The 27,354-nt window shown below is 53.9% G+C and overlaps 2 protein-coding genes across 4 annotated transcripts in view; one reads left to right on the top strand and one right to left on the bottom strand.

Moving 5' to 3' along the window:
* The first annotated feature begins 655 nt into the window (after window positions 1-655).
* Window positions 656-22,716, top strand: RAB35 (RAB35, member RAS oncogene family). 2 transcript variants are annotated; one of them, XM_049866277.1, is made up of 6 exons: window positions 656-832; window positions 6,248-6,298; window positions 10,054-10,177; window positions 18,391-18,515; window positions 18,602-18,726; window positions 21,039-22,716. In XM_049866277.1, the coding sequence occupies exons 1-6, from the start codon at window positions 781-783 to the stop codon at window positions 21,165-21,167; spliced, it is 606 nt and encodes a 201-aa protein (XP_049722234.1). In that variant the 5' UTR covers window positions 656-780; the 3' UTR covers window positions 21,168-22,716. The 2 variants fall into 2 exon arrangements, with proteins under 2 accessions (XP_049722234.1, XP_049722235.1); XM_049866278.1 differs by lacking the exon at window positions 18,602-18,726 and having other exon boundaries at window positions 751-832; window positions 21,039-21,145.
* Window positions 22,717-23,883: 1,167 nt separating this feature from the next.
* Window positions 23,884-27,354, bottom strand: part of BICDL1 (BICD family like cargo adaptor 1) — an 81,740-nt gene continuing 78,269 nt past the window's right edge. For both annotated transcript variants that reach the window (XM_049866310.1, XM_049866311.1), the window contains one exon: window positions 23,884-25,468. In XM_049866310.1, coding sequence (XP_049722267.1) covers window positions 25,307-25,468 — 162 coding nt within the window. In that variant the 3' untranslated portion in view covers window positions 23,884-25,306. The remainder of the gene's footprint in view (window positions 25,469-27,354) is intronic.

The following is a 27,354-nucleotide window of genomic DNA, read 5'->3' as shown; positions in this document are numbered from 1 at the left end:
CCACAGGCCAGGACTCGAAGTGGGCCCGAGCCAGCACCCCGGAGGCGGCGTAGATGCAGAAAGAAGGCTTAGTGCCCGAGCCTTTAACTGCCGTACGACTCAGCCCTGTACATGCGAGTACCCAGGCTCAAGAAACAGGGAGCTCGGCGTGAGCGCCTCCTGCGCGGCCACCTCGTGGCCGGCGGTTCCCCTCCGCAGCGCTTAGGTCTGGAAGATGCCGGAGCGAAGTCAGTCCTGGGTCACAGCCGGTGTCCTGGCGCTCTCGGGTTCTTTCAATTCAGCAGCAGCTCAGGTCCCCGAATCGTCAGGGATCGACGGCGGCGACACTCGCCGAAGAAACGCTGGCAAGACCGACCGGCTCCCGCTCCCGCTCCCGCTCCCGCTCCCGCTCCCGCTCCCGCTCCCGCTCCCGCTCCCGCTCCCGCTCCCGCTCCCGCTCCCGCTCCCGCTCCCGCTCCCGCTCCCTCCCGGTCTTGCCAGCGCGCGTGCGCGGTGCGCGAGCGCGGAGAGGGCGCGGCCGGCCGGGGCTGCGGCTGCGTAGAGTCGGCGCCGGGCGCTGCGCGTGCGCAGTGACGGGGCGGGGCGGAAAGGAGGCCGGCGGCGGCAGCGGCGGCGGCGGCTGAGGAGGAGGAGGGGGAGCGGAGGGAGGTGTTTCTGTCAGTTCCGGCTGTTTGTTCGGGAAGTGGATCCGCCGCTGCCGGAGCAGCCCGGAGGGAGCTGCGGATCGCGAGGCCAGCACCGACCCCGCCCGCCCGCCCGCGCGCGCCGCCCCCGCCCGCCATGGCCCGGGACTACGACCACCTTTTCAAGCTGCTCATCATCGGCGACAGCGGTGAGGGCCGCGGCGGCCGGAGGCGGAGCGGCCCTGCCGGGCGCGGCCCGCGGGGGCCTCGGGCGGGCGGGCGGGGCGCCGGGGCCGCGGGCCGAGGGGCGCGCCGGGGGGCGGGCGGGGCTCGGGGCCGGGGCGTCGGGACCGCGCGCCGCGCCTCTCCGGCCTCACGTGTGACCTTGGTCAAGTCGCCCGATCGCTGGAGGGGGACGGACGCGGGTTCGAGGCCCGGGACTCCCAGCTTCCTCACTCTGTGACCTTGGGCAAGTTGCTTCACCTTTCTGAGCCTCAGTTCCCTCCTCTGAGAAGTGGGGACTTGCCTCGCTGGGTGGTGTGAGTATTGGAGGAGCTGCAGCAGGAGACGTGCTTAGCACCTGCTCTGGCGTAAAGTACAGCTCTAAGTAGATGCTAACTACTGTTCTTATGATCATAGTATTCTTTGTACGCCTCGGTTTTGTTTCCTGTAAAATCAGGATTTCCCCAGAACCTGCCCGGTCTGGTGGTTGTGAGGTTTAAATAAGGTAAAGCAGGGCGCTTAACACAGGGCCTGGCACATTCGTGCTGGATTGTTGTTCTCCCTTTGTGTGGCTCAGTTTCCTCATCTGTAAAATGGGATAATAGTGCACCTCCCTCACGGGTTGGTGACTGTTCAGCGAGGTGTTGCTTTGCAGTAGTGCCTGGCAGGTGCTCAGTAAGTGTCTGCTATTGAATACTAGGCAACAGAGGGGCATTGGGCGTGGGCCAGCCAATACTGTAAAAGTGTTTTGGCCATATACACACTCCTTGAGGGTGCCTAGCTTAGTTTGCTGCTCTATTCCCAGGGCCTAGAACACTGCCTTGCACCCCATGGGTGCTTAGTAAATACGTGGAATGAATGACTATTAAGTGTCTTTAGAAAGGATAGGCTGGTTGCTGGAAGAGGGGGGAAGGTTTTAAAGGTGTTTGGAATGTGGCAGGTGAACGGGTTTATGGGGTGACGAGGAGGTCAGGAAGGCAGGCCCCAGGAGGTTTATGGGAGCATAGCTGAGGTGCTGGGATTATGTGGTGTCAGGGGGCGGAGGCTTGGGAGCACACTGTTTATAGACAGACCTGAGTGGAGTGTGTGGAAAGGGGTCATGTGACTGGACCCAGAGGCCATGTCTTGTTAAGGAAAGTGGGGGCCAAATCGAGTGAGTTGTAAGACTCAGGATGTAGGAGTGTTGGGAGTGACAGTAACATAGTTGGTCCAAGGAAGTGGGTGTTTTTGGTCTCACATATGAAGCCGGTTTGGGATGTGGTTGGTAGTTTGGATAAGGAAGGATGGCTGAGGCTTCTGTGGGTGCTGGTGGAGGGGAGAGGTAAGGGAAAAAGTTAGGGGCTGACTAGGAAGATGGAGGGCAGCTGTGGATGGGGAAGGAGTTAGAAAGGTAGAGGTTGATTGCTTGTGGTTTGACGGAAAGAGAACCAGACAAGCTGTGTACTGTTGCTCTTGGAGATGACCTCTGGCCTTCCTCAGGGTCCTGAGGCTTATGCCTTTATAGAATTTGGTTTCAGCCCTAGTCTGTTCTAAGGGATGATGTCCTCCTTTTGGAGTTAAAGCCAGTTAGCTGTGGTCAGGGGTCTTTATCCCTCTGCAAGATGCCTAGGCCCCATGTGTTGATATCCAAAACTGAAAAACCTGAAGTCAGCACGAAGATACAGCTTGTTGGCATTTCTCCCCAGCAAAACCCCAGGGGATGGTTTTGGCCCCCATTCTCACAGTACATTTTGTGTGCTGTATTGATTTTTCACTCAGCAGTCAGGTGTGGGAGAAGACTCATTGGGTCAAGATTTATGTGGTCTGGCTCCCAGCTCTGAGCATGTAGGCTTAGTTTGTGTAAGAGGAGATAGATGCTTTGCTTTTTGATTTCTCCTGACAGTGAGCTGATGCTCAAAGTTGAACACTTACGAGACTGGGAAATGGTAGCCATGAAGTTCCAGCTAAGCTTTGGAAATCGAGCCAAAGGACACTGACATCACATACTCCCCTGAATTGAGCTCCTGTGTGAGTGCTTCCTTAAGGCTGATCAAATGGTTTCACAGACATTCTCTCCTCTGATTGTCACTTGTTGCCAGTGTGGTTTGTCAACTAAGGAAACTAAGGCTCAGAGGGGTTGACTGACCTGCCCAAAGTCACACAGCTCGTCAGAGGCAAAGCTGGGAGTTAGTGCACATCTCTGCTAATCTGTGTGCAAGCAGCTGGTGTCAGGCCTGGCAAACAGTAGGCCCTCCGTGAATGGTAGTTTCTTTCTTCATAAATCTAGACCTCTTCTTCCCACTCTGCCACATTGTACATGCTTCTGGGATGCATTTCCTCGGCTTTTGCTTCTCTTTTTTCCTGAGGCTTTGCATTTCATCTGCATCTACTGGGCCAGCCATCCTCATTCTTAGAAGCTGGAGGCTGGAGTGGCCATCAGAGACCCAGTTAAAGCATTTCATTTGACAGATGAATAAACTGAGGCTGTGAGTGGGAAAGGGATTTGTCTGAGGTTATACAGTGAAGTAGTTGTTGAGCCGAGATTACCATTGAGAACACTTCAACTTGAAAGTCTAAGGCTCTCCAGCAGGCTGGAACTGAAGCAGAGTGAAGGTGCTAGCCCAAGGGAGGAGCAGGGCTGAGGGTGAGCACTGTCTTGTGGTTAGCATGACGAAGACCAGAGCATCTATGTAGGGCGAGAGGCAGAAACCAGGGGAGAGAGGGAGTTTGCTGCAGGGACCGTGGTGGTGAATGAGTGTGCAAGGTCTTTGCAGTGGAGATCTATGTCTCCTGGCTACCAAGAGGCTTTGAGTGCCGAGGGCTCTGCTCCTTGCAGGGTAAACGATGATTGGTTGAGTTTTATGGTGGAAGCGGCCTTGGGGTGCTGTCGACTTTGACCATGTTGTTGTTAGATGCCATTGAGCCAATTCCGACTCATAGAGACCCCATGTGACAGAGTAGAACTGCCCCATACAGTTTTCTTGGCTGCAATCTTTATGGGAGCAGATTGCCGGGTCTTTCTCCTACAGAGCTGCTGGGTGGGTTCAAACTGCCAACCTTTCAGTTAGCAGCTGCTTAACCATTGAGCCATCAGGGCTTCCAGCTTTGACATAGTGAAGGTAGATGGATACCTCAGCTTCCTGCTTAGGGCTGGGTGCTGTGGGTCAAATGGCAGCAGCACGTTTTCTCAAGGAGGCCTCTTTCAGGGCTGTCTAGGAGATGGCATCTCTCAGGGTGGATTTTGCTTCCTCTCAGAGGGAAAAGCAACGTCTGGAGGTCGGCGTCAGGCCCAAAGCAGCAGCTCATGCAGTGACTGTCGTGGTCTTTCTGCAGAGGTGCCTGGGGGTGAGTGGAATCGAGGGGTGAGACCCAGGTGGAGGAGATGTGGTGGCTTCAGGCAGAGAGCGCACCTCCCTCTGATCTGATTTAGAGGTATGGGATTTGAATAAAACAATTTCTGAAAAGGATCCTGCTGTCCCTGTAAGTTTGAAGACCACCGCTTTGGCCCCTGTTAATGCTGCAGAGACAGCATTAGATGGCATAGCCAACAGGGAGATTGTTGTTTGTTTAGTCATAAATTCACGAGGCAGTGTTGTGCTGGCACCTACTAAGCGCAGGGCCCAGCGTACAGGCCTGGGAACTGAGTCAGCCACAGCACAGGGTGAGTGAGATGAGCTTGCCGTCTACAGGAACTCAGCTTTTAGCTGAGTAAGCTGGACCCAGAAGGCTCCAGGAGGCTCTGGGAGGAAGCAGAGGAGCCAGCAGGGCCAATGGGGTGTTGGCTTTGGGCAGAGCCCGTAGAGGACCCAGCCCAGGACTCGGCTCTCCTTGTGCTCAGCAGGAAGCCTCACAGAGGCAGCAATGAGGAAGTGGCTCTGAGCAAGAACCTTGCAGTCCCAGGGGCTGAGCAACAGGTACTGTGGGTGCAGCACCTGTCTGCTCAGGAGCGCCTCACCCCCAGTCTATCTTTGGAAGGTAAGGCCCAGGTTTACTCAGTGAAACAAGTTCTTCTGGGCATCCCCTGACAACGTACTCACTTGGAGAAGTGCCCAGAAGAGCTCTTTTGAGAGGATTGCTCAGAAAGGATGTCTGGGGTTAGGTTGAGAGAAACACCACTGGTACTTAGACCTCAACAGTAGGTTTTGACTTTGGTTGGTTGGGGGCAGCGTAGGGTGGAATCATTGCCTCCTTTGAGACTCTGATAAAAGCTATGGGCTTCTCCCCTCAAATGTGTCCATATCCTCAAAATTTTGTATTTAGTTTTAAGGGTTCATGAGGCCCTAGGTTAAGATCTTCTCATGTTAAAAAACTTATCAGTTGTGAGATGTAGAAGACTTTATGTGTCATTTTATTCTACTCCTGGAAGTAGACGCAAGAAGACCCCAAGCAGTATGTGCCGGGAAGAGCTTTCGAACTTTGGACTCCGACAGACCTGTCTCGTTTCCTGTCTCAGCTTCATGTCCTGCTGGGGCTCCTCGGGCCAGCTGCGTAGCTTCTCGGAGCCTCAGCTTCCTCATCTTGAGACATAGTTGGAATTATAGGAGTGCTTCATTCAGAGTGCCCACCACATCAAAGGTGTTCTCTGCACATATAGTTTATTCTTTCTATGCTTCATTGGACTTTGGAGTGGCGGTGTAGGGAGACGGGGCAAGAGGACTTGGGACAGGCCATCTGGTAGGCTGAAGCCGCTGTGCGTTGAAGTAAAGGGGAAGCCAGGCGTCCGAGGTTACCTCTCCTTGGAATAAGTATGCCAGGACGTACTGTGATAAGCGTAGTAGTCCAAATATAAGTGAGTGGTTGGCCTGATAGATGGTATAAGGAAGACACCCCCACCCCACCCTACCCCATGAATCCTGCTGGCAGTGACGTCAGCAGAGGTGAAAGTGTATTGCAGATGCAAGATGGCTGATAGCCAGCTCTGGCTCTCTGAACCTCAGTTTCCTCACTTGCAGAATAGCCCTGATGGCCTCAAGCTCCAGCTCTGTAGTTTCGTGGTTGATGTGGCGCACACGCTGAAGCTACATGGGTGATGTGCGTTTTTCTAGGGACCATGTTTAGGCTCCCTTTGGGGCCCAATATCATTTGGTTGACCTTCCTCTGCTTTATTTCTGTAATCTGGAATCCTCCTTTGGGTTGCCAGTCCTCAGGGTGGGGTCTGGCAGGAATCCCTTCCCATCTCTCTCCAGGGGAGGTGGGAGCAGCTTGTCTTACACTAGGATGGAGGAAAAGGCTAGGGAGTAAGTGGAAGAGATGTCATCGGTGTGGGGGCTTTTTGGGGAGGTAAAAACAGGCTTTGAGGAGAGAGATGGGTCCCATTGCGCTTTGTAAGAGTTAGGACTGTCTCCCATCATGTCCCTGAAGAAGGTTTGGTTGGAGGGAGGTGGCCCCCGTCACCTCTGATCTCAGTGGTTTCTCTCTTGCAGGTGTGGGCAAGAGCAGTTTACTGTTACGTTTTGCAGACAACACTTTCTCAGGTGAGTGTTCCCCTGGGCTGCTGCCTGGGGATTTCAGTTTTTAAATTCCCTTCCCTGCCACCAGAGCACGCCGGCACTGCCTAACACAGAAACGTTCTTGGAAACTTTCTCATTTAGATGGCCAGAGGCAGGGAGGAGGAGGAGGCGTAGGTGAGAAAACCACCCCTTGGTCTCTCTTAAACTCTCCTGAGAAGCATGTAGCAGACCTGTTGTTTTCTCACCTAGGGTCGATTTGTTCCCTAACATTAAAAAAAAAAAAAAAATCAAAAAAGTATTACACAATAGTACACGCTTGTATAAAATTCGAAACAGCAAGTTGTCTAGGTGAAAAAAGTTGTCCCTTCACCTGACCCCTCTGCTGCCTGAGGAGCCTCTGTTCAGCGTGGTGTGTATCTTTCCAACTTTTTTCTGAGCTCTGCATGCTGTTTAGCAACGTGTCTTCCCCTCAGGATTCAAGGAACGTCCTTCCCCCTTGTCACCTATAGACCTCTCTGATTCTTTTGAATGCTGTGAAGTTTCCCTGAGGTGTGGATGGATTAAACCATAATTCACCAACAGTGCTCTTGATGGGTGTACCTTTGGGGTAGAGTCTCTTGTAAGTGATGTTACATTACTGGCGATACATTGTATATACAGTCTTGTAGCTGCGATACGTTGTAAGGATATTCTGGTATACTTGTACAGTCCGTTGCTATAGAAGTGGAGGTGCTGGGTCAGAGGCTATGTGTATTTAAAATTTTCTTAACCAAAAAAACCGAACCTGCTACCGTTGAGTCGATTCTGACTCAAAACGACCCTATAGGACAGAGGAGAACCACCCCTAGGGTTTCCTAGGCTGTAATCTTTACCAAAGCAGACTGCCACATCTTTCTCCCGCAGAGCAACTATTGGGTTCAAACCGCTGACCTTTGTGTTAGCAGCCGAGTGCTTAACTACTGCACCACAAGGGCTTCCTTCAAGTTTTCTTGAGTACTGCCAAATTGTCTTTCCAAAAAACTGAAGGGGTTTGAAAGTGCCCCTGGCCAGTTTGAAATCAGTGCTGGATCTTAGTAGTTGCCTTCATTTTCGCTAAGCCGATAGGCAAAAAGTGGTGTCTCATTTAAATTTATATTTCCCTCATCACTGGTGAGGTTGAACATGCTTTCATGTGTCTCATACATCAGGGTCATTATAGAGGCTTTGGGTTGGGTTGGTGGCTCTAATTGAGGACCGAAATGTGATTATCTTGTGGAGCGCTCCCTGCGATGTGGTTGAGGGCAAGCTAAAAGTCACCTAGGGCCTTCTGATTATGGGGAGAAGTGAGTTTGGCTCTGCAGCACATGGGTGTGCTGTTAGGAAGAGTTGGATTCTCCATGCGACCTTGAGCCAGTGACCAAGTCTCATCTGTAAAGTGGGAGTAATAGGTTGGTGAGGATTACCTGATATCGCATGCCATAGTGCTTCTCAGTAAATAGTATTAGGCATTTGTTATTGTTATCTTCCGTTCCAGGATGATAACTAATGATCAGCTCCTGATTATACTGCTAAACATTTCTCTTTCTCTTTAACACCCTCTAGCTCCCCATCCAACCAGCTTCTGAATCTTGGAGGACTCTCTTGCAATCTTTCTCCTCATTTCTATTTCTATTTCTCCTACCACTAACTTAGTTCAGACGCTTGTGGGTTCTAGCTTGAAGCATTACAGCTCCTTTATAAGACTCTAAGTTCATCTTGATAATCTATGGTTCTGGATTAAGGTGCTTGGCTGCTAACCGAAGGGTTGGAGGTTTGAGTCCACCCACAGGCGCCTGGTGATCTACTTCTGAAAAATCAACCACTGAAAGCTCTATGGAGTGCAGTTCTACCCTGACACACATGGGGTCACCATGAGTCATGCTGTGTGGCTCTGGCAGTGTCCTCTGTTTAAAGACCTCAGTGTCCCTCTATCACCAGAGCAAAGTGTAGAGCAAAGCTTCCCCACCTTGGTACTGTTGACATTTTGGGCCAGGTAATTCCTTGTTGTGGGGCTGTCCTATGCATTGTAGGATGTTTAGCAGCGTCCCTGGCTTCTATCCACGAGAAGCCAGTACCACCCAATTAGTTGTAACAACCATAAATGTCTGATGCCCGCTGGGGGGCAGAATCATCCTCAGTTGCAAACCACTGGTTCATAGTGTTAGCATGACATTCAGAGGTCTTCATAACCTGTTCCGGTTTACCTTTCCAACTTCCTCATACTGTTTGTTCATTGTCTTGTTCTTTCACTCACTTTGCTCACTTATTCGTTCAGCTATTAGCTGTTTGCTGAGTGCCTAATGGAGCTCTGGTGGCACGGAGGTTAAGAGCTTGACTGCTAACCAAAAGGCTGGCAGTTCGAATCCACCAGCCACTCCTTGGAAACCCTGTGGGGAAGTTCTGCTCTGTCTTGCAGAGTTGCCGTGAGTTGGAATTGACTTGATGGCAATGGGCTTTGTGTTTTTTATTTTTGGAGTGCCTGGAGTCCTGGTGGCACAGTGGTTAAGAGCTCATTTGCTAACCAGAAGCTGGGCAGTTCAAATCCACCAGCCACTTCTTGGAAACCCGGTGGGGCAGTTCTACTCTGTCCTGTAGGATCGCTATGAGTTGGAATTGGCTGGATGGCAATGGGTTTTGGTCAGTAGTGCTGGGCCACACCCCTTGACATTATCCAGGACTGGAAGACTCAGACATGCTGGCTTGTTCTCTGAATGAACTCTGTTTGGGCTTTTGTATGAACTGTTTTCCTCTGTGTAGCATGTCTTTTCCCCACCTCATCTCAACCTTTGACATCTTAGCTCTTCTTTAAAACTAGGCCCAAATGTGACTTCTTCCTGGACACTTCCTTGATCTCTACCCACCATGACCTTTGGCCTTCCTGATATATTCACGACACTTTATTTTGCATACTTATTTTTGGGTATCTTGTCGCCTACATACTGAGTTCCAAAAAGAGTCTGCCTTTGAACTGCAAAAATGTCTGCTACATTCTAAGCAAAGTGTCTGCTACACTCTAAGTTCCCAAAGGAGCCCGAACATGTACTCTTAGTGTTGAGACCTTTGTAAGCCAGAAATTCTCCTCAAATCTGTCTTTTACAAGAGGCCCCAAGAGAGCCATCGAAAATGCAGGCCAGGCCCTGATTAAAACAGTTCAACGACCCCCACCACATGCAAGGTGAAGCCTGAGCGCTAAGATGGCACTCAGGCCTGAGATATGCCCTCAGCCGCCTCCTGCCTGCCTCACACTTCGTGCGTGACACCCCCCACCAGCCCTCCACACACGCACACATAGACACACACCGTTGCTATTTTTGTTACCCTTTTCTCTGCCTGGAACAGGTTTTCATACAGCAGGTCATAACCTGTTTGTGCCTTAGAAGTTAATTTTGTGGGTCATTAAAATTTTTCGAATAGAATAGAAAAGTTCAGGCTGCGTCATAGGTCTCTCCCCATTCTCATGGCCCAGCTGACAGTCCCCACCCTAACCACTGTGATTAAAGGAAGCCCCTCTGTCACATCAGCCTGTGTTACTGCCTTTGTGGCACTTTCATTTTTGGAAGCGGTCTTCTTTATCACTTTGTGGTAGGTTACCTTTTGCCCTCACCTGACTGTAGGCTCCATGGGGCAGGGACCTTGTCTTCTTTGTTCAGGGCTGTCTCCCTGCAACCCAGAACTGTGCTGGGTGCTCAGCGAGGGCCCTGCTAACATCATGGACTTGCTGTCACCCTTTTGGGCTCTGACAACTTGCCTTGTGTGTGCAGGCAGCTACATCACCACGATCGGAGTGGATTTCAAGATCCGCACCGTGGAGATCAGTGGGGAGAAAGTGAAGCTGCAGATCTGGGACACGGCCGGGCAGGAGCGCTTCCGCACCATCACCTCCACGTGAGTCTGCCCGGCGCTCCCGTTCATAACCCCTCCCGCCGACGCTTGGACACTGTTGTTGGATAGTGCCGTGGCATGGTAGAAATGTCCCTGGGATGGCTCACTGGGGCTCTTGGGAAGGGAGCTTGTTGCTGGCCACAGTTGGCTGCATCCTGAAGATGTGAGGGGTGGCGGGGTGCGGTGTGGCCACCACCCGTGGGTAGACAGTGACTGAGCACCTGGCTTTGGAGTCTCAAGGACAGTAACCGGGAACCTCAGGCCAGGCATCTCCCTTCTGGCCTTCAGGTCCTTTGAAATGGGGATAACCGTGGGATTTGCTCCACCAGGGGGTTGTGAAGTGCCCTGCCCGAGTGAACACTTAGTGACAGTCATTGCTGCTAGGTGTCAGTTGTGACAGCTGGGGTCTTGGAGGTGGCATCTCTGCTGGCAGGCCTGGGAGGACATTGGTGTGCGTGAGCCGTCAGGCCTTTCTCTGCTCTTACTGCCAAGCCCTGGGAAGCCCGCTCCCTGCAGCGGTCACCTGCCTTTGCTGCTGAGCGCCCCTTTGTGGTTCGTTGCTGCCACAGGAGGCAGAATCCAGCTCCAAACAGGAGCCCTGTGGAGGGACCTTGGATCTTGCTTGGACTGTTCATGAAACAGGTTCCGGGAAAGAGCAGGGGTTCTGAGGGCAGACAGTTGATGATTTCAGTCTCTGCTCTGTTATGTGACCTTGGGTTGTGTTCAGGACCTGGTTTACCGCTGAGTCCTGTGTGCAGGTATTTGGAGCTTTGGGCTTGACAAGGATTCTCTCCTCGAACTCCCTGACAGCCCTGTGCTCACCGCATCACCGTCCCCACTTCACAGACAAGCCAGCTTCTGAGAAGTGGCCCTGTGCCTAGCAAGTGGCAGAGCCGTGCTCTATATGGCAGTGGTCAGAGTAGCCGCCCATGTCTGGTGCATGGTAGTTGCTTCTTCTCTGGGAATCGCCTTTTCCTCTCAGCAGAGGAGTTCCTCAGCCCTGGGGCTCCCGGGAAGGTGCAGGGGAAGTCCCCAGCCAGAGAGCCCTTTCCTCCCTTTAACATGGAAACATGGGCAGACGTCTGACTGGCTGCCCATCCTGGGGCTTGGGATTGTCTGAGGAGTGGCACGTGTGAGGGGGAAGAGCCCTCGCCAGGAAGGAATTTGTGCTCGCGCCTTAAGCGGAGTACGTCACTGGGCAAGCCTGTAGTGAGCACGTGTCTCTTCATCTGTAGCTCCCCGTACACATATACACCAGGTGCAGCTCTCGGCAACTGCTGGCTGGTGAACTACCTGAGGAGAGTTTTCCTGGCCTGCTTGCATCTCAGCAGCTGCCAGCGGGGCTGAAGGAGAACAGCTGGGGTCAGGGGCTCTTGGGGCAGATGTCCATACTCTAGGCTGAGGACTGTGGCTCAGGCCTTTACCTACTTTATTTCATTTAATCCTGATACAGTGTCCTGTGATTGTGTCCATTTCACAGACGAGAAAACTGAGACCCAGAGAGGGTGTAGTGACTTAGCTTGGTTGGTAAGTGGAGGAGTCAGGATTTGAATTTAGGTCTGTGCTGCCCCAGGGAGAGCAGGGCTGGGAAAAGTGGCTATGTCAGAGCCTTCTGGCTAAAACCAACCAGAGAAGTCAGGACAGCAGAGAGTATTCGGCCTGTGGCAACAGAAATGCTGAGACCAGGCTAGGCGGCTGGGGGTCTGAGGCCCTTCTGGCTGAAGGAGCCATAGCCCCATCCCCCAGCTCCGTTCCTGACTGCAGGCTGGGTCGCTAGCAGCAGGCCTAACTGCCTCCTTCATTCTGTTTAGGATACTTGGAGGAGTTTCTCAGCCACCTGAGGGCAACACGTGATTTTTCCAGGGTGCTTTAGAAGGAGGGTGTAAAAATGGTGTGGCAGGGGCATCTGACCTCCTCTAACCTCACAAGGGGGAAGGAAAATCAAGATCAGCAGCCCAAAGCTGATTCCTATGAGGCAGAGGTCAGACATGCCTCCTCTCTACGCCATCTTTACCAATTCTGGACATCACCCGTCCCTCCCATGGCACTCTCAACTCCCCTGCAGGGTTTGATAATTTGTTGCAATGGCCACACACAACTCACAGAGCATTCTCACAGTTACGGGGTTTACTAGGGAAGGAACAGGTTACAATTCAGGTTCAGGAACACAGGATATAGTTCTATGATCAGGACAGTTTCTTCTCTTTGCCCTCAGCTGCTTGGGTAAGTGTTACTAAGCTCTTTTACCTCTGCCAGTAAGTGCCTGGAGCCACCCCAGACCTGAAGTCACTCAGGTCTCTTGCTCTGTGGGCTGGGAAGCTTACCACGTCGTCTCCTGCTGGTCTCTGGTTCTGCTGCCTCTGTTGCTGCATTTCCGTGCTGCTGCTTCTCGGCGTCTTACCGTTCTCAGTGTTATAGCTCTCTCTTTCTCTATCTCCTGGGTTTAGGAGGGTCTCAGTGCAGGAATCCCGGGTCCAATCTCCAGGAGATCTCCAGTCTCTTCTTATTGATGGTAGTTAGTCTCTCCCATCCCCTGCTCTGGGACTGGCTCTCTTTTAAGCCTAGCAGGATGGCAAAACTGACCAATCCCCTCATTAGGGTTCTATATACTCATTTGCATGGTCCCACCCCGACAGGGTTCCATAGACCTTATTTGCATTTTTAGCAAGCTGTCCAATCCCCTTGGTGGGCCACAAGCACCTTATTTGCATAGTCCTACCCAGTCATTGTGTGGGAGCCCCAAAGACCATGGCAAGAAGGGTCATATTAAATAATTCACTGCACAGCAGGCTACCCCCTGGCTCTTCTAGCTGTTGGCCCTTTCGTGTTTGAAGGATTGACTTCTCCTCCCAATCATTTTACCAGTCCAAAACAGTCATTAACGATCAGTCCTTCATTCAGGCGAAGAGTCTACAGGGTGAGAGTATTTGAGGACCAGCCATTTAGGTCTGCTGCAGGTGTCCACCTGATCTGGACAGGTTCTCCAAAAGTCATCTTGTCTTCACCCCTTCAGGCCTCTAATTTAACTGAGAGGAGATTTTTCCCTTGCTCTGAGCCTCACTAGGTATCAGCACAGCAAAACCTTTATAGGACTTTAGGTTCAGCTGCTGTACTCTAGTCCATCAGTGCCTCCCCGAGTCCACTCTTTCACAGTTACTGCTTCCACAGGTACAGTTTTTACAATCACAATGAACTGTGTGAACAGTCAGCACTCACAACTGAATCATATAACCTATCAGCATTTTCCCCCCACCCTCTGTTCCCCAGACCCGTAAGGAAAAGAGGAATCTATTCAGGGAAGCCCTCCATTGACCCCCTCATTTTGATTGTAAGCACACCCATGAAAGTGTGTAAGCCAGCCTCTTCATGCCTTTATCTCCCCCCATTTTAGACAGCCAGTGTTAAATTTCCCATCCCTATCAAACCCTGAGGAGACAGTCATGTTCCTTGGTTTAAGAATCTTTTGTTCCCGTTGGAACTCTTGAGTGTCTGCATCCATGAGCAAAGTCCAGAGCAAGCCATCAAATTGCAGCATTCCACACCAGCTCACGGTGTCAGACATCTTACTCTTTATTCGGTCAGGTTCTGGTCCGCTCAACCCTAGTCCCTGTGGACTAGGTCAGTGGGTACCAGCCATAGGCTCAGGAGCCCATACAACTCCCTGTACTTCAGACCAGCTAGTCCCTTCTGTCTCCCTCTCTGTCATCTCTCACCTCTGTGGGCTGCTAGGCCAACAGGGTACCAGTGGAACATGTCCAGACTCAGCCCATCTCCTCGTTGCTGTACCTCCTCCACTTCCACTCCTTGAGTGGACCCAGGTGGTCGCAAGTGAGCATGCCAGGCTGTCTACTTGCTGGCTCCCTTTAACTGCTAGTAGGAGTCTCTTCTGATGGGCACAGACTTTTCCTGCCTCAATGCACCTGAAGGCAAACTATTGCTCAAAATTCAGAAAGCAAAGCAGTCATTTTTTTTTTCCTGCAGGTCCTTCCTTCAAATGCAAATCTCCTGTTCTCAGCAGCTCTGGGTAGGTCTGCATGTCTTTTCAAATGCAAATGTCCTGACTGGAAAGATTCTGGGTGGGGTTCAGGTTTTCCACCTAAGCCCCTAGTACTCTACAGAGGGCTACTGCATTCAAACCAACAGCCTGTGTTTCCTTCCTGCAAATCCTAGTTCCCTTTTAGCATATCCAATCAAGTATTGGCTGAAGGCGGAGTTGCACGCTCTCTGTTATTTGTAATGCCCAGTATTCATTTCTATCACACACTTAGGTCTGCTTTACAATAGTACATTCAAATAAACACATAAACCCTTTTTAAAAACATTCCAGTTTCATCTCCATGCCTTGACTATCTTCCCATTCATATGCATATGGCCTCAGGCTTCTGGCTGGGTGGAACCAGATGACCTGGCCCCCTATCAATCCTCCCTTCCAACCAGCCTGGCACTTGCCCCAGCCACTCCAGGCGCGGCTTTTCTCCCCTCGGTGGTAGCATAACATCTCTCACTTTCCTTTCAGCCATTACAGATACCAACCAAGCAACCATCAGAAGTTTCACTTCCCACGCCCCTTTGTTCTTTCTCTAACAAAGTCTCATGCTTCTGTGAGTTTGGAGCCATTGCAGTGAACCCGGCTTGTGATGCCAACTGTAAGAATGGTGTAGCAGGGGCAAGAAAGGCGTGGTGGGGTCATCTGACCTCCTTTAACTTCACAAGGGGGAAGGAGAATCAAGATCAACAGCTCAAGGCTGATTCCTGTGAGGCGGAGATCAGACTTACCTCCTCTGTACGCCATCTTTGCCGATTCTGACACCAGCTACCTCTCCCAGTGGCAGTCTTTACTTCCCTTCTGGGTTCAATAATTCTTTGCAATGGCCACACAGAACTCACAGGCCATACTCACAGTGATGGGATTTATTAGGAAGAAATTTAAAAAAAAAAAAAAAAGTTTTTTTTTTTGATAGGTTACATTTCAGGCTCAGGAATGCTCAGGATATAGTTCTTCGATCAGGACAGCTTTTTCTCAGCTGTGCCCGCAGGCAGGCGTCTCTCTGGCCCTCCACTCCTTTGGCCTCTTGGGCCGGCCTGGCCTCAGCCCTGCCCTGGCAAGTGTTACAAAGCTCTTTTAGCTCTGCCGATAAGTGTGTGGAAGTGCCCTACTCCACCGGTAAGCCTCAGCCCAAAGGCGCTGAGCTCTCTAGCTCTGCGGTTCAGGGAGTCTAGCTCCGCTGAGTGCACAGACATCCTACTCCACCAGGGAGCCTCCTGTTCGAAGGTGCTCAGCTTTTTTGCTCTGTGGGCCAAGAAGCTCACTGTGCGGTCTCCTGGCTCTGCTGCCTCTGCTGTTGGTGTATCTCTGCTGCTGCTGCTTCTCGCTGCCTTGCTGTCTTTGGTGTTACAGCTCTTTCTCTCTGTCTTCTTGGTCTGGGGGATCTCATGCAGGGATCCCAGATCCAATGGATATGCTCTGCTCCTGTCTCTTCTTGGTGGTAGTCAAGTCCCCCTCCCCCGTCTGCTCTGGGATTGGCTCTCTTTGAAGCCTAGTGGGATGGCAAAACTGACCAATCCCCTTTGTTAGGATTCCATATACCTTATTTGCATGGTCCCACCCCCCACAGGGTTCCATACATCTTATTCACATATTTTAGCAAGCTGTCTAATCTCCTTGGTGGACCACAACACTGTATTGGCACTGTCCCACCCAGTCATTGTGTGGGAGTTACAAAGACTAGGGCTAGCAGGGCCATATTAAATAATTTATCGCACCACAGGAATTGACCCTACACCCCGGTAGCCTTGGCCAGGTCCCTAACGGCTGCCCTACCTGTCTCGGGGGCTGAGGGCACAGCTCCATCTTAGGTCCCTGACTCTGGCCCTTGGGGCAGGGACCACAGTGAGGGGTGGGCTCCCACAGGGCTCATGCAGCCGCCACGCATGATGCTGCCCAAAGACTTGGTGTCTCGGTGGCTGCTGGCGTCAGGGGTAGTGAAGCCTGGGAATGTTTCAGGAGTTTCGTGTCTTTACAGGGAGACAGGCAGTCAGAGTGTGGTAGCGTGACCTTGTCTGACTGGAGGCTTTAAAAAAAACTAAAGCTGCACCCTTTTAGCCCTGACGATCCTTGTCTCTCGTTGCTGCAGTTGGCTGACCCTGAGAGGTGCTGCTGGGGGAGGACCGAGGGGGAGGCGATGGTGGAGGTCAGAGGTGCTGAGGAAGAGGACCCCTTCGAGACCTGGGTCGGGCATCAGACCTGGGTGTCACCTCCCCTCTCAGCCTCATGTCCTCCCTGGTAAAGTGGCCATTGTAACACCTGCTGGACCAGGTTGTCGCAAGACGTAGACGGTAGCGGGTAGAATGTGCTTGGCAGCACCTGCTCCGAATCAACCTTTAGTGATTATTGACGGTGACGGCAGCGGTGAGCCAGCCTCGGCCTTGGCGCCTGGAAGCCCTGGTGCCTTTCCTGCCACAGCCCTGAGCACTTGGACACAGCCCCTTCCCTGGGCCTGGGAAGGCAGAGGTCCCGGGAGAAACCAGGGCTGTGTGCTGGCTCTGGGCCGTGGGCATTGTTGGCATCCTCGGTAGTCCTCAGCAGAGGAGAGGTTTGGGAACGCCTCCATGCTGGCACTTCCTTTGCTGGCTCGGGTTTGGTTGTTTGTTCCCATGGTTCCAGCATGTCCTCTGTACTGTCTCAGGAGCACATGGGCCACACCCAGGCCTGTGATGCCCAGGGGGGCGGGGGGGTGGGGGACACACGACCTAGTGCCTAGTCCCACAGGCTGTGTCATTGTGACGGCTCCCACAGAGCCAGGGAGGGCTGCATCCCTGAAAAGGCAAAGCCACGGGCAGAAGGAAGAGCCCGGGGAGAGAAATCTCATCGCCGTCTGAGGGTGGAGAGGCAGACCTAGGGGACAGGCTGGACTTGACCCAGAGCGGCAGGTGACGGCTACGGCTTCACCGCGTGTGAGCTGCTCAGGAGTCACCACCTTGTGATGACAGATGTCATCTCTTGTATTCCTCACAACCACTGAGAGGTAAGTATTAGTGTGCCATTTTATAGTTGAGGAAACTGAGGCTCAGAATGGTGAAGTAACCCTCCCAAGGCCTCACAGTCTTTCAGAGGTGGTGCCGGGGCTGGTTTTCTTCTCTGATCGGGCCAAGTGTATGAAGGGCTTGCCAGCAGCTGATGGGCAGGCAGTGAGGACAGGCTTGTACCCACCATTTTCTCTTGCCTCAGAACCGGGTTTGGAAGAGCAATGGTTCTCCTGGCGGGCTCAGGGGCTGAGCTCCTAGGCTCAGATGAGCCTTCAGAGGTGCTGAGGGCTGGCACGGGGGCAGCTGGAGGTCAGAAGAGAAGGCAGCCCTGCACCCCAGGCTCGTCTCCCTTTGTGGCAGCAGTTCTTAACCTCTGGGCCCTGAGAGGCCCCAGGATCATGAATCCCTGTGGTGGTTTTCCAGCAGCTCTGGGAAGGGCATAGTGCTGGGAGGGCACTATGAGGGGCAGCTCAGGGTGGGTCCATAGTGCTGGGAGGGGCTGCTGCCTGCCTTTGGGTCTGTGAAGACTCCCAGGGGAGGCAGAGGCCCCCTGCCTCCTCAATGTTGATGTCCTTTGTCCTTCTGGGCCATCTGTGTGGATGGGGACACAGTGCTGGCGGTTTGGCAGAGGGATGTTTTGTATCCTCCTCCCATCCAGACCTCGCTGAGCTCTCAGGCTGTGAGGTCTGCACGTTTGGGATAATGAGCGCACCTGGGATCCTCTCTCCCAAACCGTCCCTGCCTGCCAGCCCCCAGGGGAGCAAAGGCAGACTTTGCCGGGGTGTTCACAAATGGTGCATCTTCTTGGAGTGGCATTTTACTAAAAAAAAATTTGAAGAGAGAAAACTTTTTTTTGAATATTAAAACAAGCACAGTGGTAATATGATGTCAAATACTAAAGTTGCCTGCATTTTAGAAATAAAACAAGAACTTCAGAGTGTTTTCATGCCAGGGGTAGTCTCTCAAGCTCTTGGGTTAGTGCTTCTGTTCAGCCCCTTGGGCTCACTGTTCCCCGCTGGGGCCTCGGTGGTGAACTGTGAGGGTGCAGGGCTGGGCCATGCGTCCTTTCCTGTCGCCCAGGGTGTGATTTAAGTGAGGCCACGAGGCTGGGTGGAGAGCCTGGACTTGGGGTGGCTTGTGCGAAAGCTCTTGCCCAGGCGGAAGCTCTGATACAGACCCTGGCCCTCCAGGTATTATCGGGGGACCCACGGGGTCATCGTGGTTTACGACGTCACCAGTGCCGAGTCCTTTGTCAACGTCAAGCGGTGGCTTCACGAAATCAACCAGAACTGTGACGACGTGTGCCGAATATTAGGTGAGACCACAGCCAGAGGAGGGACGGTGGGGTGGGAGGTGGTGGGGTGCCCTGCAGGGCCGGGTTCACTTTGCTTTGTCTTGAAGTGGGGAACAAGAATGACGACCCCGAGCGGAAGGTGGTGGAGACAGAAGATGCTTACAAATTCGCCGGGCAGATGGGGATCCAGTTGTTTGAAACCAGCGCCAAGGAGAATGTCAATGTGGAGGAGGTGAGGCTGGGCTGAGGCCCTGGCTAGAGCCGGGCTTGGGGAGGTAGTGGTGCCTGGCCCTTCTCTACCACCCTCCCCTCCTCTGCCCACTCCAGACTAGCCTGTCAGGACATCGAGGGGCCAAGAGAATGTGTCACAGTAACTGCCATTTACTGAGTGTCTACTGTGTGCCAGGCTTTGTGCTGAGCACGCTGAAGGTGTTAGGTCATTTCTTGTTTATTTAAATAATATTTTCTGTGTGTTTTTGGTGAAAGTTTACAAAGCAAATTAGGTTCCCATTTGACAGTTTCTGTACAGATTGTTCAGTGACATTAGTTATATTTTTCACGAGTCAACATTCTCCTTGTGTTCTGGTTCCGTATCTGTACTCTAGTTTCCTTGCCCCCTGGGTTCTCGTCTTTGCCTTAGAGTAGTTGTTGACCTTTAGTGTTAACGCTTTTCTCACCAGCCTTCTGATGTAGGTGTAATTATGCCCACGTTTCACATAGGGAAGGTGAGGTTCCAGGTGGTGAAGTAACTTAGGGAATATCACCCAGCTGTCAGTAGTTCAGTTGAAGCTTAGACGTGTCCCTCACCAAAGCCACGCATAGCTTCCACCCTGTCCCCTGTCTCGCTGCCCGTCCCCTAGCCACACAACTGTCACCTTTTCTGCTCTCTGCTTTTCCTGGGCCTTGGCCTCCCTGCAGAGACCAGGCTGGTTCCCGTGGCTTCCAGAACTCATGTGGGTCCCCGCTGCCAGCTCCAAGGCTCCTGAGGGTACACAGAGTGCAGACTGGGCGGCCGAACCACCAGCTCAGGCAGCTCCCTTTTTTGCGTCTGCTGGGCCTGCTGAAAGCAGTTGTGATTCTGTGGGAGAAAAACCAGACCTGTTGCCACAGCCCAGCCTGGGCCCACTCGCCGGCCTTAGGAAGGTCCCGCCTCACTGATGTCTGGGTCCAAGGCCCCGGAGAAGTTGTCCTTCCCACTGCATCCTGGGACACGGCCCGCACAGTGGTGGGAGCCCAGGCTCCTGAGAGTGTCAGACTAGTCAAAATACTGGCCTTTCCACATGGGGCCCAGGCGGCGGGGACTCACCTCCACACTCCATCTATTCTTCCTGTGAATTGGGGCAAATGAGAGTTCCTGCCTCCCAAGTTGTGAGGATTAAATGAAGTAAGTTCTATCACCAGTAAAACCACTTGCCACCAAGTCGATTCTGACTCCTGACAGCCCGGGTATGTCAGAGTAGAACTGGGCTCCATAGGGTTTCTGGTGGTGATTTTTTGGGAAGTAAATTGCCATGTGTTTCCTCTGAGGTGCCTTTGGCTGGACCAACCTTTTTGTTAGCAGCCCAGCTTGTTAACCGTTTGCACTACTCCTAAATTATGTCCTGTGAGTGCTTTGTAGATGTTGGCCCAGCTTTTTTGTGCCTCCTGCTACCACCACCACCACTACTGTTGTTCTCCTTGACTGAGGTGTGAAGGAGAGGACTGAGAATTAGTACATCAAGTTTCCTGGATCCTGACATTGGAAGGACCACTGGGTGTCCTGGGAAAGGCTCTAGGCAGAGGACCTCAGGCCCTGTGTGCAGTGAGGTGATAGGAGCAGGCAGGGAGTGGGTCCCCCCATCCCATCCACAGAGCAGGCAGGCAGTGGGTCCCCTCTATCCCATCCACAGAGCAGGCAGGCAGTGAGTCCCCCCATCCCATCCACTGAGCAGGCAGGTGGTGGGTGTGCCCGTATGCCATCCACAGAGCAGGCAAGGTGGTAGGTGCCCCCCAGTCCCATCTACATTGCAGGTAGGCAGTGGGTCCCCCCATCCCATCCACAGAGCAGGCAGGCAGTGGGTCCCCCCCATCCCATCCACTGAGCAGGCAGGTGGTGGGTCCCCCCGTATGCCATTCACAGAGCAGGCAGGCGGTAGGTGCCCCCCAATCCCACCCACATTGCAGGCAGGCAGTGGGTCCCCCCATCCCATCCACAGAGCAGACAGGTGGTGGGTCCCTTTGTCCCATCTGCAAAGCAGTTGCACCTTTATTTGTCTTGTCAGGAAGATTCCAGCTACGAGAGAGAGGTTCTTTCTCTCCTTGAACAAAAGAGACTGGAAAATCCCTGAGAGATGAAGTGACTTCCCCAAACCCACCCAGCTTGTGTGGCTTTGGTGTTGCTCCTTTCTGACCTTTAAATGAACCACTTCACCACCACCTTCTAGAAAGGGTGTAGACGGCTGCAGCCAAGGACACACAGACACAAGATTAGCCAGTAGGACTCGGAGGCCGCGGCCAGACAGGCCGTCTGGGCTGAGGCCACCCCATCTCCTTTCCTTTCCACAGATGTTCAACTGCATCACAGAGCTGGTCCTCCGAGCAAAGAAAGACAACCTAGCGAAACAGCAGCAGCAGCAACAGAACGATGTGGTGAAGCTCACCAAGAACAGTAAACGAAAGAAACGCTGCTGTTAATGGCCCAGCCAGGCCACTTGCAGGGACTGCACTGTGGTCACTCCCAGCCCGAGGCCTGCGGGGGGCTCCTCGGGGGACAGTCTCAGTTTCGTGCCGTTATTTAAAGATTTCTCTCCACGTTTTTGTATCTGGAGGCGCCATCGGCACTTCCTTCCTTCTTCCCCCCCTTCGAGTGCCAAGAAGGTGTTGGACAAACCTGCCTTTCCCTGCTGGTGCCCCCTGCCCCGGCCCAGGTGTCCGGACCTGGCTCGGATGCTGCCAGCGAGTGGACGAGTCACCAGTCTGTACATAATGTATATTGCGTTAACCAGCTGCACCCCCTCGTCCTGCTCTGGCTTTTGCGTCCTTAATGCCAGCCTGCTGCAACAGACCCTCACCCCACCCCACCTTCCTGCCAGCAGCTTCCTGAGGAGGCAGGACCACGTCTGGCTACGTCTTCTGCAACCTGGGCAGGGGGAGTAGCCGCCCTGTTACTTCTCCCCTGTAGGCTGTCGGCTGCTGTCCCCGGCATTGACTCTTCTCCAGGGCCTGTGTCATCTCCGAGCCTGCCCGCTTCCCCTGACCTGTAACCATCTGGCAACTGGGAAGCCAGGCCTTGCGTGAGGCCTGGGGGGCCCATCAGAGGCCTCCCTCTGCCGGCCCCAGCCCTTCATTCCACAGAGGATGGCAGTCCTGCCCTTTGACCTCCCTGTCTCCTCTGAGCCACAAGCCCGGGGGAACACAGGCTTCTAATTTATACCAAAACGTTTCAGTTCCAACAGAAAGGTAGGGGTATGTTTGTGCAGGGATACGGCCTGCCGGAGGGCTAGAGGAGCATTATTTTAACAGATAAAGACAATTCAGCCAAATCAAATGGACGAAGTTCCTCACGCTGCTTTTGTCTCCCTGGAGTTTGATTGGCACAGCATCAAAAGTTGGGGCCTCCCCACTTTGGGTCCATTGTTTTAGAAAAAGTGAATGGTTTCCTGTTCTTGTGGGGCTGGGCTCTTGGCAGAGTAGGTCCGCCCTCCTGGCAGTTGCCTGGTGAGGAAGGAAACGGGGCCTCCCACCTGGTCTGTGGTCAGTCCAGGGCCCCCACTGGAGTTCCTGGGGCTACAGTGTAGCACCGGGCACCTTTGAATGTGGGTCGCGGTGGAGGCTGCTGGACTGTGGGGACGACACCTCTGAGCTGGGCTGACAGGCAGCCTTGGATCACTGACAGACTTTTAGTACCAAGATGGCATGAGGATTTCATAGTGGGTGGGGAGGAATGGTAGCCGGCAGCTGCCAGTACTGACTGGCCCGGTTCCCTGGAGGAAAAACCAGGGTCATCTGCACTTGATACTGCTCCTCCTCCCTCCCCTCAGGACACGTCCTTCACCTTTCCCTGCAGAGGATCACGGAACCTGGGAATTTCACCACCGGGATTTGATCTACTCGATTTCCTTCCCTAGGTGATTTCCAGGCAGAGTCCTGATTGGACAATCACATCATGGCTCACACTGCAGATTCTCCATGTAAACACTGTTGGATGGGTTTTTAATCAATAAAAACTGGGAGTTTCTTCTGACCTGTCTCTCCACTTTCCCGGCTCCCAAAAGCCTGTGGCTCTGTGTGACAGGCCCCACTGTGGAGCCACAGGATGGGCTGGGGAGCTCTGGGGGCTGGGGAAGGTGGCTGCCCGGCCACCACCAGCTGGCAGCCCAATCTGGTCTGGGGGAGCCGAGAGCAGAAGCCTGGCCGCTGTCCTCAGGACCGTCCAGGCAGAACACGGGTGCTGTTGGGACACAGAGCTGGGGGCTCTGTGGGGAGGGTGGGCATACTTCTGAGCATTCAGGTGAAGCCAGCATGGGAGTGCTTGCGAATTCACACAGTGAGGGGGACCTGGGAACCTCCAGCCCAGGCAGGGAGCCCCCAGGGCTTCCGGTCACTGTATGTCCAGCCCCGGGTGGTATGATTTGGGGACGACAGTGTGCTGTCCCCTGAGCGTCATACACAAAGGGAGGGGTGACGGGTGGGGTGGGGGACTTATAGGGCTGGGCCGACGTCCTGGTGGACCTGATGTGAAATTTCCTGTCAAACAAAACTTTTAAATGGTTTGCTAGGATTATTTCTGTATTGAAAATTTCTAATTATGCTTTTTAAAAAAATACTAAAAATAAAGGTTCAAGCTGCCACATTTTCTTCTAGGGTCTGTTTTCTCTCCTCCAGCTGTGCTCTGGGTGGGTCCGGCTTGTTTGTTCTTGGGGAAGGCCTGCACAGGTGCCTGCGAGGCCCTGGGCCACCTTACAAAGCCAAGTCCCATCTTCTCTGGGCAGGGCTGGTTCAGGGCTGAATTTCCCCTCCCCTGATGCAGTGGCCAGGGCACATGTACTAAGATGCTCGGGCCAGCTCTGTGTCCCGTCTGCATGCCGGCAGGGTATAGTGGAAGCCTTTGCCCTGAGCAGTTTCTGGCTCCAAGCTTCTGACGAGCCTGCTCTGGGTGGGATGCAGAGCTGACAGTTCCTGACTGCTGGGGACCCTGCAGCCACTGGCGGTGAGCCCAGTGCCTGTGACCCCGGCTACCAAAGCAGCTGTCACCGACCGGAGGCCTGGAGGGCAGGATGCTGCCACCTCAGGAGGGAGGCCTCTTCTCAGCTGAACCCTGGTGGGCACCAAGGTGTGAGGTGCTTCCAGTGTGGGTCCTCTACTGCCACCTCTTCTCAGCCAGGGCCCTCCTGAAATGCAAGCTGCAGCCTGACCAGCCAGCACCTCCAAATACTCAAAAACCGAGGCAGGGAGCTCTGTAGAAATTCATTTTATTCTTATTCAGACTATTTTCAAAAGAAGCAGTGATGCGCTGTGTTTCTAAAAATATGCCTTTATAGATTTATATATAATATGTATATTATAAAATCCATATATGTATTTACATGATTGCTACATACAAAAGTTACAGCACTGTGGTATGTACATATCTATAGTTACATTCTCACCACGCCCTGCTGCGCTTTCCTGGCTCTGAAGCAGCTGCAGGCAGGCACCCAGCCCGTGACCTGACTTGGGGCCTCAGCAGAGACAGTGGGTGGTGGCTGCTGAGGAAGGAGCGGAAGCCCCAGGTGCAGGGTCATTCCTTCTGCAGCCCCGGGCAGTGTCTAGAGCCACGGAGCTCCCAGCAGCCGGGGCTGCCACGGTGCCCCTGCCCACCCCACGGTGCTGATGCTGCCTATGTGGCTGGGGTAGCTAACCACAGACCCCTCTGGGGCTAGTCTGTGGCCTTGACTTACTTGGCCGGGTTAAGTACACATGGGGGCAGGGGGCTTCTGGGGGGAGGGGCAGGGCCTGTCCCAGCTCCAGCCCCATGAAAGGGAAGGGCTGGGTGGCTGAAGCCTGCAGAGAGCCAGAGAGAACACTGCCCACCCAGTCCCCAACTAGGGGGCAAGGATGCCACTGGAGGAGGCTGGGGAGAGAGAGCCATGGCTCCCCGAAGAGGCCCTTCTTCCTCCCTGGGGCTCAGTGCGGCCTCAGCCAAGCTGGGGCTGAAACCCGTGGCTGAGCCAGAGAACAGCCCTTGGCCCTGCTGCCTTAGGCTCAGTCTCCCGCGGTGAGCTGCCCCGGCAGACTGGCACCTGCCCAAAGGTGCTGGGCCCGGAGCTGTGCCTGGCAGAGCCGCATGCATGTGGGTGAGGGGCCCCTTCCTCACCCCTTTGCCAGGGTGGAGTGGCTCAGGCAGCAGGGGGTGGGCGGCCTCCTGGGGCATGCAGAGAAGGGCCTCCGTCTCTTTTTGCTCCCCCGTATTCAGAAACAGAAGGGCAGCAGTACCTGGGGCCTGGGTGCTGGAGCACTGGGATGGGGGTGGGGGTGGGGGTGGTGTGTGACCTGCAGGTCAAAATGGCAAAGCTGAGCAGGGGCAGCTCTGGGGCAGCCTGAGCTCTGCTCATACCAGATGCTGGGGGCACCCAGGCTTGGGCTTGGCCCTGCGGTGGGGACAGGGTTTCTGCCTGTCTCCCTGTGGAGGGCACCCTTCAGAGGGCAAACCAGGCCAGCACTCCCACCCTGGGTCTCTTGCAAATGCGGAGCCCAGGCCTCCAGAAGCCCTCGTGGGACAGTGTGCTGGGTCCTGCTGCACCCCTTTTCAGTGCCTCCATCCACCCACCCTTGGTGGCCTGGCTCCTCCCAACTTAAATTTTCCTGAAGAACGAGAAGAACCGTTTGCCTTCAGTGGCGCCAGGCTCATCCCCCCGCCCTGCGCCATGGCCCCTGGAGAAGGAAGATGCCGGCAGACTCCGCTCCTTCAGATGCTTGTCCATCAGCTGCCGGTCAATGACCCTGTGCATGTCATCCTGCGAGGGGAGAGTGGCAGGCTCAGCAGGGACTTGGGCTTGGGGCCGGGGACGGGGGTCAGGGAGGTGTCAGGTGATGGAAGGATGTGAGATGAGGATGAGATGAGATGAGTGAGGGTCACAGCCAGGGCTGCCCACCAGGAAAGAAAGCAGTGAGGTGTGGGAGGCACGGGACAGACAGGTGCCCACGGCACCAGAGTCTCCTCAACGGGGCTGGTTCTCCTTGCTGGTGTGATCCTCTCCTGCCACCTCCCCCTCAGTGGACACTCAGACTGTCTGTCCCTAGAGGCCCAGAGAACAGCTGCAGTGTCCCCGCCTCTCTCCCTCTGCCTCCCCAGGGGCCCTTGGGGCTGGCTGGGTGCCTGCAGCTCTGGTCGCTGCCCCGACCCCTCACCCATTCTCCCTCCGCTGCCCCTCTCCCCAACCCTAGGGAGACCTTAGCCAGCTAGCTCTCCTGACGGATGACCTGGCCCCAGGGACTTCTGCTCTTTTCCTTCCTTTGAGTTATTTCTGGTCTGAGCTACTAACACCCATATCCCACAGGCAAGGAACAGGAGGCTTCCTGGGTGCTGCACTCCTTCAGTCCTCCCCAGTGCCTGATCTGTGGCAGGTGCCATGGGGCGCGCCATCTTCTGGGGGTTGTCCTGCTATTTCCTTTGGCTTCATCCTCTCCAATTTGTTGAAACTGTAGAAAATGTCCTCCCCAGCTCAGAGAACAGCCGTGTTACCCACAGCGGGGCTTCGGCACTGAGCAGCTCCATTCTCTGTGTCCTGGTTGCTCAATTCTGAATCTGTGTAAGACTCCATTTGACAGAGGGTTCTGCCACTAACAGAAGCCTCTGCTTTAGCAACATAAACAGCCCTGTCTGATTAGCGTCAGCAGCGAACAGCCAGCGAGCATCTGCATGAGTCCTCCAGCCTTGAGCCAGGTGGTCTCTCTGGGACGTCCTGGTGAAAAGACACTGAGATCTTTGGCTAACACCTGTCCTATCAGCAGTTCCACCCATGCACAGGTGAGGCCTGCATGGGGGTGGTGGGTACTTCCTGAGTCCAGGCAGAGGGCTCCGTGCCTTTGAGCAGCCCCTCACTTGAGGGCAGGAAGCTGGGCACCTATGTCACCTCCAGGTTCTCACCCCAAATCCCACCACTGGTGTTACTCAAACGTCTTTGCACATTTCAGTGTGTAACAGAGACTTCCCTGAGCAAGTCACCAGGTGGCCGTGAGTGTGGCCCTGCTCCATCACCTCCTCACTTCCTCCCGTCCTGCTATCTCCCTGTCCTCTCCACCCTTCCTCTTCACACTCAGGTCCCTCCCATTCCCTCTCCCTTTCCCCCTGTCAGATCTGACACGCAGCTGCTGGCCGATCCACACAACTAGAAGACACAGCCCCTGCTGCTCAGGAGCCCCGCGGGCATCCTAGGCCCAGTGCCTGCACCTGGGCCCTGCTCAATACAATTGACGTTGTCAAGTGCAGCACAAGAATACCGAAGGGCCCTTTGGAAAGAAAGCCTTTCCAAGCTGACAGTGTTTTCGCTGGCACATTGCAAACTGCAGTTTTATACTTTAAGCAAGTTCATCAAAGTAATTCCATGAAATACATAATTTTAAAGATTCACACACACACACATGCGTGTGCTGCTCCTAATTTCACATCTGCTATTACTTCTGTGGGCAAAACACGGTATTTCTGGGAAAGGGTTACTCAGCGCTAGGCCTGAGCACCGGCCACGTGCTGACGAGGCCCCCACTGGGTAGGATGATGACAGAGGGAGGGAGGCTGGGGCTTGATGGCATGTCACACTGCACAGATGACGCCAGGCTCGGTACAGACACAGTGGTGACAAGGGGAGGCGGCAGGGGTACACGGTGATGGCTGGAGATGGGA

The sequence above is a fragment of the Elephas maximus genome, chromosome 22 (assembly GCF_024166365.1).
Source record: "Elephas maximus indicus isolate mEleMax1 chromosome 22, mEleMax1 primary haplotype, whole genome shotgun sequence".
Taxonomy (NCBI): Eukaryota; Metazoa; Chordata; class Mammalia; order Proboscidea; family Elephantidae; genus Elephas; species Elephas maximus.
This window is presented reverse-complemented; position numbering and strand designations above follow the sequence as displayed.